General features: G+C 36.9%; 1 protein-coding gene across 1 annotated transcript in view; it reads right to left on the bottom strand.

Moving 5' to 3' along the window:
* The window catches only part of LOC126752900 (transcription factor hamlet), a 96,682-nt gene extending 83,153 nt beyond the window's left edge, over positions 1–13,529 (bottom strand). Inside the window, exon 1 of the mRNA XM_050463925.1 lies at positions 13,334–13,529. Within this exon, the coding sequence (XP_050319882.1) occupies positions 13,334–13,445 (112 nt within the window). The 5' untranslated portion in view covers positions 13,446–13,529. The remainder of the gene's footprint in view (positions 1–13,333) is intronic.
* Positions 13,530–14,508: the final 979 nt, after the last annotated feature.

Raw genomic sequence — 14,508 nt, forward strand, 5'->3', positions numbered from 1 at the left:
TACGTAGTTAAGCATGCCTCAGCACAAACATATACACTTGCGCGCACACATATTCACACGCTACTCGCTGAAAGCTCCATTTATGAAGTGGTGATCGTACAGCTAAAACACTTGTACGCCTAATTAATGAGCTATCTTCGGTATCAGCTGTAATAGCTTTCACAATATTTAGTACATATATTCATATATGGAGTTGTATATTATATATTTTTATATACAAATTATATATAAATTATGTACATACTATATAAATGAACTTTCGTATGCATGTATCTATAAATATTACAAGTACTAAAAGGACTTGTTACAAAAAGGGAGACTCCACAATCTGGACCAAATACTGTGGGAGAAGCCTTCTCAACATCGCATATAAGGTTCTATCACTGATTGGAGCATATCAGTGTGGCTTCTGGCCTAAAAAACCAACAACTGACCAGATATTCACCACGCGCCAAATCTTGGAAAAAAACCGTGAAATAAGAATCGACACACACCACCTCTTCGTCCATTTCAAAGCTACTTTTGACAGCACGAAAAATAGCTGTCTTTATGCCGGTATATCTGATTTTGGTATGCCCGCAAAACTAATACGGCTGCGTAAACTGACGTTGAGCAATACCAAAAGCTCAGTCAGGATCGGGAAGTACCTCTCCGAGGCTTTCAATACTAAACGAGGTGTCAGACAAGAGGACTGCCTATCGAGCGACTTCTTTAATCTATTGCTGGAGAAAGTTATTCGAGCTGTAGAGCTGAATAAAGAAGGTAAAATCTTTCACAAAAGTGTACCACTGCAGACGTATGTCGATGACATCGGTATCATTAGCAATAACAATCGCGCCCTTAGTTCTGCTTTCTCCAGGTTGGACAATGAAGCGTAGCAAATGGGTCTGGTAGTGAACGAGGACAAGACAAAATATTAACTGTCATCAAACAAACAGTCGTCGCACTCGCGACTTGGCTCTCACGTCATTGTTGACAGTCATAAATTCGAAGTCGTAATAATTTCAGCAATCTTGGAACCAGTATTAACACCAACAACAATGCCCACGCAGAATAACTCTTGCCAACAGGTGCTACTTCGGGCAGAGTAGGCAATTGAGAAGTAAAGTCCGCTCTCGACGCACGAAGCTCAAACTCTACAATTCACTCATCACCCCGTCCTACTATAAGGTCTATATATCTATAAACTCGGCTATAACCACGTAAGCGGTGTCTACGTCACTAAAGAAGAAGAAGAAGAAGAAGAGCTTGTGGTCAACTTCATTGTTCGACGAAATCGTAAATGGATTGCAATCAAATTTGCTATCAAATTTATTTATTTTGCAGGTTATAGACTCCCTTAGTTTTATTACCATATTTTATTTCCTGTCAGCGTAAATTATGCTAAAATCAGCCTCAAATGGCTTTTCGGCAAAAAGTCAGCCATACGCACTGGGTTTCACATATTCCGTTTGTGGGAGCTTGAATAGTTATGTTCCGATATCGACAATTTTTTGGGGTAAATTGAATTGACTTAAGCACATTACTTGTGTAAGGTTTTATACAGATACAAGGCTTCAGGCTGTAATTTTAAATTGCTGTGTTAAAATAACGATATGTGCCAAATTTGGTACGGTACCACGCTCATTGTCAAAATTTTACACTGGATCCCATAAAGCCGTCCTGTAGCATCTCGTGTTTAAAATTTTATATCTTTGACATTTGGTTGTTGTAGCTTCAGCGGTTTATAAGATAAGTCGGGACCAGGCCTGGTGCCACCGAAACACAGCACTTCTTGCTTGATCATATCAAACGTCTCTGTCGCAGATTTACCGCGTTTCACACAGAGTTTAATCGCGTAACTCTGCTTTAACGAACACTGCATTTTCGGCTCGCACCACTCACAAAAACACTTGGCGCAAAAATGTTAGTCCTGACTCATCAGGAGCTCGGAGACAACTAACCAGTCGCTCGTTCGTTAGCTAGGAACGCCCTCTACCAAATCCTCTCGAAGTACAGTCGCGGCGGAAAACAATCAGTCCTATTACTTTCCAGACAAACCCTGTAAACATGTCTTTGTATCATACAATTTTTTATTCGACAGAGATCGAAGTGCAAAGACCTATAGCTGCCATATAAACAATCTAATCAATCATTATCCAGTCCTTGCATAGGAAACTTTTACATTTGACGAGATAACATCACTATATTAGACAGGGATTATTGCAAAAGTATCGGTACAATTTCCAAAAAAAATATTTCAGATGGGATTACAATAGCATATGACTACTATACAAAGTGACCGATCAAAATCAGAATAAAAATATTTATGCTATGAAAAGAGGCACAGTGATGCTTTCACTTTTCAATACACAAATCAAGGAGACAAACTAAACAGTTTCAAGCCCCTCGGCACCTAATGTATGAACCCCAGAATCTTTAGTTGGCTTTTGACCAAAAAATTCTTAAATAATCCTTTCCTGGCATTGATATCCCTGTGTATCAAAAGTGGGTTAAAACGGGTCAACACTTCCCTAAGCCCGCATATACCTAATGCAAAGAGTTCCGAACTTCCGGGTGACTTTATAATATATATATATGCGAAAACTAGTCTGTTAAAAAATCTTCCATCCGAATCAACTAAAAAATGAAAATTGACACCTAAGCCCCCTTTCCGTAGACCAGGTCACATATATATAATATTTAATCGATGAACCAATTATCGATATTTCTACTAACTTTTTAAAATGTCGTCTCATCATGCCCCTAGAAATTCAAACACTGACATTGTAAATTAAAAAGCAGGTACCATAAATTTTATGCCTACTGTCCACAGCCTTAGAATGTCAGCTCGCAAGCATCACTGCGTGTCACAGCACAATGCCTTTTAAATGCGACTTTATACCAAATAAATAGATATGATACACAGGTGTTATCTGCTTATGCTTCATTTGACAAGACAATCCAGAGCGGTTGAAGCCTACATAAATACGTACGCGTGCGTGACGTGGTCTAAGTACATGAGTTTGCTTGTGTATGTGTGTGTGTGGGTTCTAAAATTAGTCAACGTCGCAAATGTGCTTTACGAAAAGCTCTTCACCTACTATTATGAAGTTTTTGTTGTTTTTTTTTTAATTTTTTATTGGGCATGACATTACGCGACTTACTCCTTGCTGGCCGCTAATCAATATCGATTGGTAAATGTCTAATTGTAGATAGTGTTTTATGAGCTTAGCCAACGATGAAAATCTTCTTTATAGGTGGAAGTCATAAATTATATAAATAAGTACAATAATATTACCAAATTTTAAATTGGCGCTTGTTTTCACTCGTCTTCGGCAGAAGTAGAAACAACAACATCGACGTTGTACTTCAGTACGTTCGCTTGACGTTATCATCGATGGTTTACGATCACGACGATCGATTTATACGAGCATTTCAGACTAAATGTGCCCCAGTATTGGAGTATTCTTTTTAGATTGCCTGATAATAGTAATGTCTAACAGACGATACTGCCGAAAAAATAATGCCTTCTATTATACTCTTTTATTCTTTGTTTATGGGCGATTTCCTGCCTTAAAAAAACAAAATTGTCAATTTATGAGAGAATATTGACATTGCGATTTTTATTTACGCATATTTTCACTGCCATATGTTTTAGAGGCTCATAAGCTCGTCTGGACTTTAGACAGTTGTCGGTTAGTTCCTTACTAGATATCAATTAGTAAACCGATTTATGCAATGAAATTTTGTTCTTGCTAAACTAAATTTGATTTTTGTGTTGTAACCATGTCAGTCTATATGTCTGTATATTGTATACGCGAATCGGAGATTCAAAATGTTGACAGGTCCTAACCCACGTGATATTTCCAACGCAATGGAGGTCTTCCTCTTACTACTTACAGAGCTGACGTGTTTTCGTTCATTCGAACGACTTGACCTAGCCAGCATAGCCGTCGCGGTATATCTCATACAGCTCATCGTTCCATCTACTGCGGTATTCGCCGTTGCCAAAGCGCAAAGAACCATAGATCTTCCGCAAAATCTTTCTCTCGAAGACTCGTAACGTCGACTTATCACATGTTGTCATCGTCCATACCTTTGCACCATATAGCAGGACAGGAATAATGAGTGACTTATAGAGACTTTTTTGTCGAGATACGACTTTAAGTATGGAGCCATGTGTAGAAGTTCACGCAAGTGAAAAAAGTTCTTTGAGCGTCATTCACTTAGAAGTGGCCAGAAACTCTTCTCTTACATATGGCTCAAGCAGTTCATGACTTCCGGTCTTAGATCAACTTTTTATACTCTGGTTAGCCAAAAAAAAACATCCGTTTGAAGGCGAGCTACAGTGAGAAGGCACACCATTCCTCCTCTGGACTGTGCGCAGAGTTTGGGACCTTTATCTTTATGTTATTAAATTAAGGTCTTTCCGCTTTGTTCAATATCTTGCTGCAATCTTGAAGATAGTTTCCTAATGTCAATCTTAAATCCTCGTCAATATTATCAAACACTAGGAGAGTCGATTTCCACAAGCTTCACTTGAGGCAAATTTTTCACCAGCAAAATCATTCGTCATAAAACGAAAGCCTTCTCCTCGCGGAATGCAATCCGCACTCCAATTCTTTCTGAATTATGCTTCCTCAGACAGTTCAACTGATGATAGTTCAGGTCTGAATTAAGAGTATAGTCGTATGTATGATCATTGTAGAAGATTCCCTGCAATTTCCATTATACACATAGTAAACCCTTCTTGACCGCCAATCTTGACTTGTGATCAAACATTGCTAAAGTTAGATTAGGATATAGGGTTGATCCTAATCGATGGATCTTCCTTATTACCCAAAAACTTCAAAATTATACCACCAGATTCCTTAAGATCGACGAAGCGTTTTGATCTCTCCACAAATTTATTAAAGCGATTAATACCAAGTTCAGCCCTTTCGCTAGGTATGGTTACGGAGATATTTCAATTTTAAACTGGCAAAAACTGAGCATTAGAGGAGAAAATTACACCTCGCCTTCCTCCATATAGTGTCACACAAAATATACACACCTGGAATTGCGCCGGCTTTGACTTTACTAATTCGAAAGACATCTCAAGGTTCACTCTGGGTCAGAAGCATTTTGCACTTGCACAATATCTGGTTGTTAACCAGCGCTTGTCAAACTCACTGGAGGTCCAATAAAACCAGCGTTATATAGTAAAAGGATTTCTGAAAACCAACTCGCTTCCAACCAGATGAATTTGGGTTAATGGGCATCGGCTTTGCAGTTTTCGGCAATTGCGTTGTGTCCGGGCACCCTTATAAGCCTAATATGGAGGTAGCCTGAAACTGTCGCTAAAAAGTTCACGAACTCTTTGACTTATTTTGAGCGCACAGTTAGTGAGTTCAATGTCAGTATAGCAGCTCGGCTATCGAAGTGACCTATCTGAAGGAAGATGCACTCCGAAGATGCTCCGCTTGAATGACGCTACAGTGGTCTAGTAGTCTGAAACTACAGTTGATAAAAAGCTTCCGACAGAAAACTTCTCCTATCTACATTCTATTCTCCTATACTCTCTCTTAATTTTGATCCATCCGGGTATAAGCTCACAGCGCCTAAAGTCTTATTACAGTTTTTTCATTAAAGCTTCACTTATTAAACTAGGAATTCCAAACATATTATATAGAAATTATAATCATATCTGGCTTTAGATTATAACTGATTATCAACCAGATCTATTACAACTATTTGATATGCCAACAGCGGAAAGCTACGCCAGAGATCTTTCTGAAGTTTATATGAAGCCATCACCAAGAGTATTGTTGTTGCCTATGGCACTTCCAATTTTAGAAATTATTTTCCCGAAATGTAGGTCAAACTATTGTGCCTAAGTGTAGCAAAAATGGAGTAAAAGAGTTCACATCCGACTATGCGACGAATTAAAACCATGGAAGCCCAAACTTGACAACATATTTTCGTTTGATCCGTGCAACGAATCATTTCTACAGGGTTTGACTCAGTATTTACATAAATTAGTTTAGGCAGAAGATCGTCTGCTACTACAGAAGGGTCTACTGGCTTGGAGCTTCTGATAATTGTGTACAACAAGTACTCACGATTACTCAATTTCCTTAAAAGAAGACAGGCTAACCAAATAAATCGTTATCAAGCCAAATATTTTATTGCTCGCATATTTCCTAACACACATACGTAACGGTATTAAACACATGACTGCAATTGTCATTGATATACAGTTATATTGCTATATTTACCAAAAATTGTTGTTATTGTGCTTGGTTAAACCAGCGCTAAAGAGAATATAATGTCTCTTGCGATTGCTTAAGACACCGCTTAGCCGCCAGCAACTTGTTATTGCAATGATTTGGCTTCAATTTCGTTGCTATTTGGACTGGTTAAAAATTTATTGCCTCCGAATATTGTTTCGTCGTATCAAAGAAATTTATTGCCCGCTGAGCTTTTTCAAAAAAATCGATCGTATCGGAGCGTTGGTATTCTCGAAGATAAATACTGTCTTGATGCGTAGCTTTAGAATTGTGTGAGTATGTGATATACATATGTACATATGTATGTAGGTATGTATTTAGGTTTGTAGAAAAATTTACTTTATTAATGCAATAAAAATTAACACACTCTCACAGGTGACTTGAATGACAACTGGACGGACTAAATAACGGTTCGGGCAGATAAAGTCCAAATAAACTAATTTGTACAAGAATAAGTGAGTGAGTGTTTGTAAATATGATGGTCAGTAGACCTGTGGAGCAGTCTTAACACACACATAAACTTCCCCATGTATTCACATGCATACATACATACGTACTGGAATATATCCAGTACATAAGTATACACATAATCAATATAATATAGTCTAGCCATAGAATATCGGAGTGACAATCGAATTTCACGTACTTCGAAAAGCAAAGCTAAAATGTTGAAAAATGAAGACTTATAGATTAACAAATGATGAAATAGGATAATAATATTGAACGAAAATAAAGCATAGGGCGCATGGATTTATTGCAAAAGCCCCAAAATACCTGCCGGATGAAGGAAATTATGATAGCAGACTTAAAACTATATTCTTATTTTTATTTTTTTCTATTAGTAAGGTTGATAAATATAATTAATGACCCTTTAAATAGCGTACGCCGCTGCCGTTAGTTCTGATTTCTCGAGACTGGATAATGAAGCGAAGCAAATATCTGCTGTCGTCAAACAAAAAGTCGTCGCCCTCGCGAATGGCCCCCTCGTCACTCTTGGCAGTCATAACTTTGAAGCTGTATTTAATTTCGTCTATCTTTAAACCAGTATTAACACTAACAAGAATGCCAGCCTCGAAATCGGAAGCAGAATAACTCTTACCAACAGGTACTACTTCGCACTGAATAGGCAATTGAGAAGTAAAGTCCTCTCTCGACAAACAAAGACCAAATTCTACAAGTCACTCATTATCCCCGTCCTGCTTTGTGGTGCAGAGACATGGAAGATCTTTTGAGTCGCCGTTACGAGTTTTCGAGTGAAAGATTGGGATTTTATACTCTCGCATGATAAAGTGATAATCGAGATTTCATTATCCGTCACTTACATATTTTTTTATTTTGCTGTAAAATTAATTAGATTAGTAGTTCCTGAGACATGGTTTTGGTCCATAAGTGGGCGACGCCACGCCCATTTTAAATTTTTAAAAAAACCTGGGTGCAGCTTCCTCTGCCATTTCTTCCGTAAAATTTAGTGTTTCTGACGTTTTTTGTTAGTCGGTTAATGCACTTTTAGTGATTTTCAACATAACCTTTGTATGAGAGGTGGGCGTGGTTATTATCTGATTTCTTCCATTTTTGAACTGTATATGGAAATGCCTGAAGGAAACGACTCCATAGAGTTTGGTTGACATAGCTATAGTAGTTTCTGAGATATGTACAAAAAACTTAGTAGGGGGCGGGGCCACGCCCACTTTTCCAAAAAAAATTAAGTCCAAATATGCCCCTCCCAAATGCGATCCTTTGTGCCAAATTTCACTTTAATATCTTTATTTATGGCTTAGTTATGACACTTTATAAGTTTTCGGTTTTCGCCATTTTGTGGGCGTGGCAGTTGGCCGATTTTGCCCATCTTCGAACTTAACCTTCTTATGGAGCCAAGAAATACGTGTACTAAGTTTTATCATGATATCTCAATTTTTACTCAAGTTACAGCTTGCACGGACGGACGGACACAGACAGACATCCGGATTTCAACTCTACTCGTCACCCTGATCACTTTGGTATATATAACCCTATATCTGACTCTTTTAGTTTTAGGACTTACAAACAACCGTTATGTGAACAAAACTATAATACTCTCCTTAGCAACTTTGTTGCGAGAGTATAAATATTTGACGTAGTACCCGCGGGGGAAGCAGATGAAGAGAAAGACCTCCACTCCGTTCGAAAGACCAGGTGGAGAAAGACCTGGCTACACTTAGAATTTCTAGTTGGCGCCAAACATCGAAAAGGAATAACGACTGCCTCGACTGGTTGCAAACACGGCTATAACTATAAGCGGTGCCTACCCCAATAAAGAAGAAAATACTTATTGAAGGAACGAGTTAGTCGGACAAAATTATAGATTCTTCGCTTCAAATTCTTGCGAAAACGGCTGAGAACACCAACCCATTACTAAATACAACTATCACAGGTGCAGAAAATAATATTTTACGTAACGAGAAATTCACCACTGACATCCTGGAATAAGCTTATGTTTTTGTCCAAGCAAAACACACCAAACGAAGTCTTTCAACAAACCTTTGCTGAACTGGAATCTAATTACTAATGGCTGGAAGTTATTGTTTATGGCTCCAAGTCCATTATTTGCAATTGGATTCTCTAGTTGGCGGCAAACAGCGAAAAGGAATAAGACAGCAAATCGACTGGTTGCAAACACGGCTATAATCTGTTAAAACGCGCGGTGCCCCTCAAGAAAATCCAAGTAATGTGCCTACTGGTATTACAGGCAACCACTTTGCAGACCTCGCTGCGAATAAAGAAGAAGATACTTATTGAAGGAACGAGTTAGTCGGACAAATCATATTGCAGATAGATATACTCGAAATTGGAATACTATCAGCAAGTGCTGTTAGAAAGCTTATTAATTTGTATACAAAACTGTTATTTGGCGATAAGCGTCGTAGTATGGAGGGGCATCCATATTTAAAGATATTTAAAAAACTAGCAGTTATCCCGCCCTCTAATAAATTGAAACACAAAACTCACGAACCACTAAAGTAGATTCACCAGACTTGCTGAGAACAAGTCTCCCTAGCTTATCCACGTACTGCGTAAAAATAAGTAAATTGAAATAACCTCGCCCGCTCTCCATATAACGATTTTGTTTAAAACGACTAAAAATGTGATAACCCAATGAATAAATGCATTTACACTATCCGTGGTACAATAGGACTTCATAGTAACCAGTATAAAATTTGGACAATGGGCGTGTCTCATTTAAGTGAACAAATGATTTGATTTCAACAAACTCTAGACATTACTTAAACTTTTCTGCTTATAGTACAGTGTGCAAATGGGCGAAACCGGACTTCAGCCACACCTAATTCCCTTATTCCCAATTTTAAATTCCATATGCTTTTTTCATTTGCAATGCGGTTTTTCGTTATTAAAATGGCAACGCCTAATCTCCACTTCCCTCTTATCTAAATGTTGCATTTTTCAAAATCCACAAGACTTTAGTAAATAATTTCGAGATTTCGAAATTTTCGACGGCCCAGGAGAAAAAGACTAATTTACTTGAATATTTGTCACCACACCGAACGATTGTACCGTAATCGGACGTGCTTGCTGATAGCACGAAACTAGGCTGCAATGTCACTACAATAACAAATACATACGCATAAGCATTTAGTACACATTTATTTATAATGGCAGCATCTTACAACTGGGGTTTCACCGAGTCCACTATGCCAGCGAACCGATGGACGCCAACCACGCGCTTATCAGTTAGATATTTAAATGTTGTTGTTTTTAAACACATTCTATACAACATATGTACTCGTACTATATACATAATATACATACATAAGTAAGGTTTAAATATTTGCGTATTTTCTTAGAACTTTGGAAGCTGATAAAGTCGAAGTAGTAGATATTATTGCCAGAGTATGGATATAAATATATGTACATATGTGCGCATATAAAAATCTTTTTATGTTTCGTCACAAATTTTTGTTATTATTATATTTTTACAGTTTTAGTTAGTAAGAATTCTTGATATAACATTACGAGAAGCAAAATGTGTTTCTACTTGGTAATTGTCTTCTCAACGCCTTGTGGCTGCCATATAATAGGTTGTCAAAAAAGTCGTGCGGTATTTTCGCTAGTTGGCGCTGAAAGCGCTTAGTTCTAGTTTTATCGTCGCATCGGGTCATGCTATACCTTTTTGGAAAGCTCATTTCACGCGCTAACACGTGTTTGATTGATTGTCGTTTCTTTTAAGTCGTTCGTGAGTTATAGCGTCGCAGTACTACTACGATAAAGGCAAAAATGCATCTCAAGCCGCCAATAAAATTTATGCAGTGTATGGACCCGATACAGTTTCCATTTCCACCGCACAACGATGGTCAACGATGCGCCACGCTCTGGAAGGCCTGTCGTCGAAAATTGCCATAAAATCGCTGAATTGGTCGAAAGAGACCGGCATAGGAGCAGCCGTAGCATCGGTCAAGAGCTGGGCATGAGTCATCAAAAATTCATTTCAATTTCAATAAAAAAAAAAATTCAATAAAAATACCGCAAGACTTTTTTGACAACCCATTATTTCCGTGGAATTATAATAAGAAATTTCAAAATATGGAATTTAACCGGAAATTCGTGAACACAAATATCCGAATAGTTAACTAACATTAACTTGATATCCGAACTATCTCGAATTTATTCATATCAACAGATATCCGGTTATCAGTATCATGAAAAATTAAAAAAATTATTTTCAATTTTATACTAGAACCCTTAGCATGTCAGAAAATCAGAAATTGCACGTGAATGTGCGCTGGTTCATGATCCAAACTCGATGCCAACTAATCTTAAAACTTTTTCATGTATATATATACTATATACAATATACATACATACATTTGTATTTGAAGAGCCTGAGCGTTACAGAGACCGCAAATGTATTTACATATATCTTAATACATACTTATGTGTAGGGTTTGTAAATATAATATATTAGGGAGGGTGAAGAAAATGATTTTTTTTCGCTTGTTACTCTGAAAAATTTGTTTGATGAACCCCACTCAAAAATGCTATCCAAGTATGAGCTCTTAATTGTAACGACTTTATATTTTTTCCCTTTTATCAGAAAAATGTGTATCCCATCTACAACTACTTGAAGAAATAGAAAAACGTTAGTCAGAAGACCTTCCGTTACGATTAAGAGTTCATACTTGAAGATCCCTTCTTAGACATATCTATCATGCAATTTTTCAGCGTACGAATCGAAAAAGACATTCGTTTTTTTAACCCACCCTAATACAGAATACAGATATTTGTTCCTATTCTCTTTTAACATGAGACCAGTGACTTATCGCCAACATGCTATTTCAAAATAAATTAATAAAAATAATTCTACAACAAGAATAACTTTATTGAAATAATTTATCACAAAAATTGTGTCATACTTTTTTATAGTGCCTTCTTTTTTTTTGTTTTTTGTTTCGCCATTAATTTTCAAACGCAATAATTTCGTTTCAGATTTAATTTTATCATCTTTTTATAATGTTGGGAAGGAAATTTTCTCAATGCCAAATATCGATTCGTATTGTTTCGTGCGCTTCGCTCGATTTATGGTCAACATAATCGGACTACTAAGCGTTCTAATCGCAATACTTGAAACCCAGTATTCGTTTGATCGAATAGATCACGTCCAGCACGCAGTGAAGAAAATATAGCAGCCGCAACTGAAAGTGTACACGAAGACCGTGGAGAGTCAATTCGGCGCTGTACGCAGCAACTCGAACTGAAGTATGGAACGACTTGGCACATTTTCCGTCGAGCTCTTAAATAGAAAGCGTACGCAATACAACTTGTAAAAGAACTGAAGTTGTCCGACCTTCCCAAGCGACATCGCTTCGCTCTATGGGACCTTGAATAATTCCAAGAAGATCCGACTTTTTCGAGCCAAATTTTGTTCAGCTATGAGGCTCATTTCTGGCTCAATGGATATGTAAACAAGCAAAAGTGCCGCATTTGGAACAAACGCAAACTGAAGATATTCAAGAGTTCGTCATTAATTCAGAAAAAACAAAGCTTTGTTGTGGTTTGTAGGTCGGTGGAATCATCGGTCTATATTTATTCCACAATGATGCCAGTGAGAACGTAACCGTTAATGGCGACCTTTATTGCGCCCAGTCGGGTCTACGTAACCAGAATGGATCCGGATTTTTATCCGGGCAAGGACTGTGAACTCGGCAGATTTCTGCCGCTACAACAACAACAACAACAACAACAACCGTTATTGCGTCATTATAATCATCTATTTGATGACTAGAATTAAAGTTCAAGATCTCGGCGACATTTGGTTTCAACAAGACTGCGCCACTTGCCACACACGCATCAATCAATGGATTTATTGAGATAACACTTCGGTGAGCAGATAATTTCACGTCTTGAGTTGGTCGTATAGCCATCAAGATCGTGTGACATCACACATTTATACTTTTTCTTGTGGGGATATGTAAAGTCTCGGACAGACCCGCTTCAATTCAGGACTTGGAGTATAACACCACGCGAGTCATTCGCCAGTTAAAGAAATTTTGACTCAACTGATGTATGTATCATCTGAGACGTAGCCGCGGCCAATTTGAAAGAAATAAAAAAAAAATTCAAGCTAATGACCACTTTCACAACTTTAAAAGTTTAATGACCGCTTGGAGCAAAATTGTATACTTTAAATGATTTAGTTCCGCCAAATTTGAATTTGTTTGAATGTCAATCAGTTTTTGTAGACATTGCTACGAGAGAAATACATTTTTGACGTTAAACTGCAAGCTTTTGATGGCGAAATTTAATTTGAAGCTTCAACACTTCGAAATACAAGTCGAGTCAAGAAAGGTTAAGTTCAGGCTACTTGGAATAATTGGTGCTGTTATAAAAGATTTTTTTTTAAAGCTTAACCCAGATTTTTTAATCTTCTTTTCTTTGTTACTGAAGATATGCATTTGCCGATGACCTTTCCTTTACCAATAAAAATATAATTTCCTTTCTTCACTTTTTTTTAATTTGTTTTGTGACAAATTTTTTATTATTAAATTTTGTTTTTAGATATGTATATGGTATTTACAGACTTTTAAACTTACCTTGATTGAGTCTGCGCGCAAAAGCTTTGGATCGCATAATTATATCGATTATTGATGACATAAAAACCTTTTTTCGCGCACCAGTACTCGCTTGGAATTTCTCGTTTCTCATTAATAATTTATTTCGATATTTTTTCGTATTTGATAATTAGTCAGTTACTTAACTAGCATAGTATTGCACTTCTTGGTTTCAATATTGGATTGTTTCTTCAACTGTGAGGTCTGCGATATATAGTATTGATTTATACATAAATATATGCATATAATAAAAATAATAATACTTTCCAACGACTACCCTCCTCCCGCGCAACCGATGCGAGGGACACAATCCGCAAACGAGCGGAATTTGCTCAGAAGAGACAGGAGAATTTTTAAACGTTGCGATCTTAAGCTGCTCAGCTACAGAAACAAAAATTTTTACAGCCAAAGTTAAGAATTAAGTTAAAGTAAGTTTATTATTTTTAAATGCTACTTATTAAGAGTAGATAAAGTAATTCTTTTTTTAAGTAAACTGCCTGGTCGCCATGGACTACATTACGTATGAAGTAGGGGCTACAGATCTACGAGAAAGGCACATCATTTCTAACACACCAAGAGACTAAGTTGTTTAAGTCTGTCAACTGACATCTTCCACTATTTAAAGTATATGATTTAAAGAGTTTTACATCGTCAGCATATAATAAAACTAAACTTGAATATTTAATAACAGATGACATATCATTAGTAAATAACAAGAACAGAATTGGACCAAGATGGCTACCTTGAGGAATGCCTGAAGGGACATTAACTAAATCAGAAAAAGTATCGTTAAATATAACTTGTTTAGTTTTATTACTAAGATCAGAAGCAACCCATTTTAGAAATATTGTTTGAAAACCAAGAATATCCAGTTATTTCAAAAGAAATGAATGGTTTGCTTTATTAAAAACTCTGTATATAACATCAGTATGTTTATTCTCACTAAAGCCCAAAATAATAATTACTATATTCCTGAACAATTTGTTAAACACATATTGAACAATAATATCTCATAGTAAGATCTGCAACACCAGAACACTGTTACCACGCCTGACTCCCATATAACAAACTTTTAAATTCCATCTGATTCTTTCACCTTATAGTATACAACTCAAACCACAATGAAGTTATTGGAATACAAAAATTCCCGTATACTG

Source organism: Bactrocera neohumeralis, chromosome 3, assembly GCF_024586455.1.
Source record: "Bactrocera neohumeralis isolate Rockhampton chromosome 3, APGP_CSIRO_Bneo_wtdbg2-racon-allhic-juicebox.fasta_v2, whole genome shotgun sequence".
Taxonomy (NCBI): Eukaryota; Metazoa; Arthropoda; class Insecta; order Diptera; family Tephritidae; genus Bactrocera; species Bactrocera neohumeralis.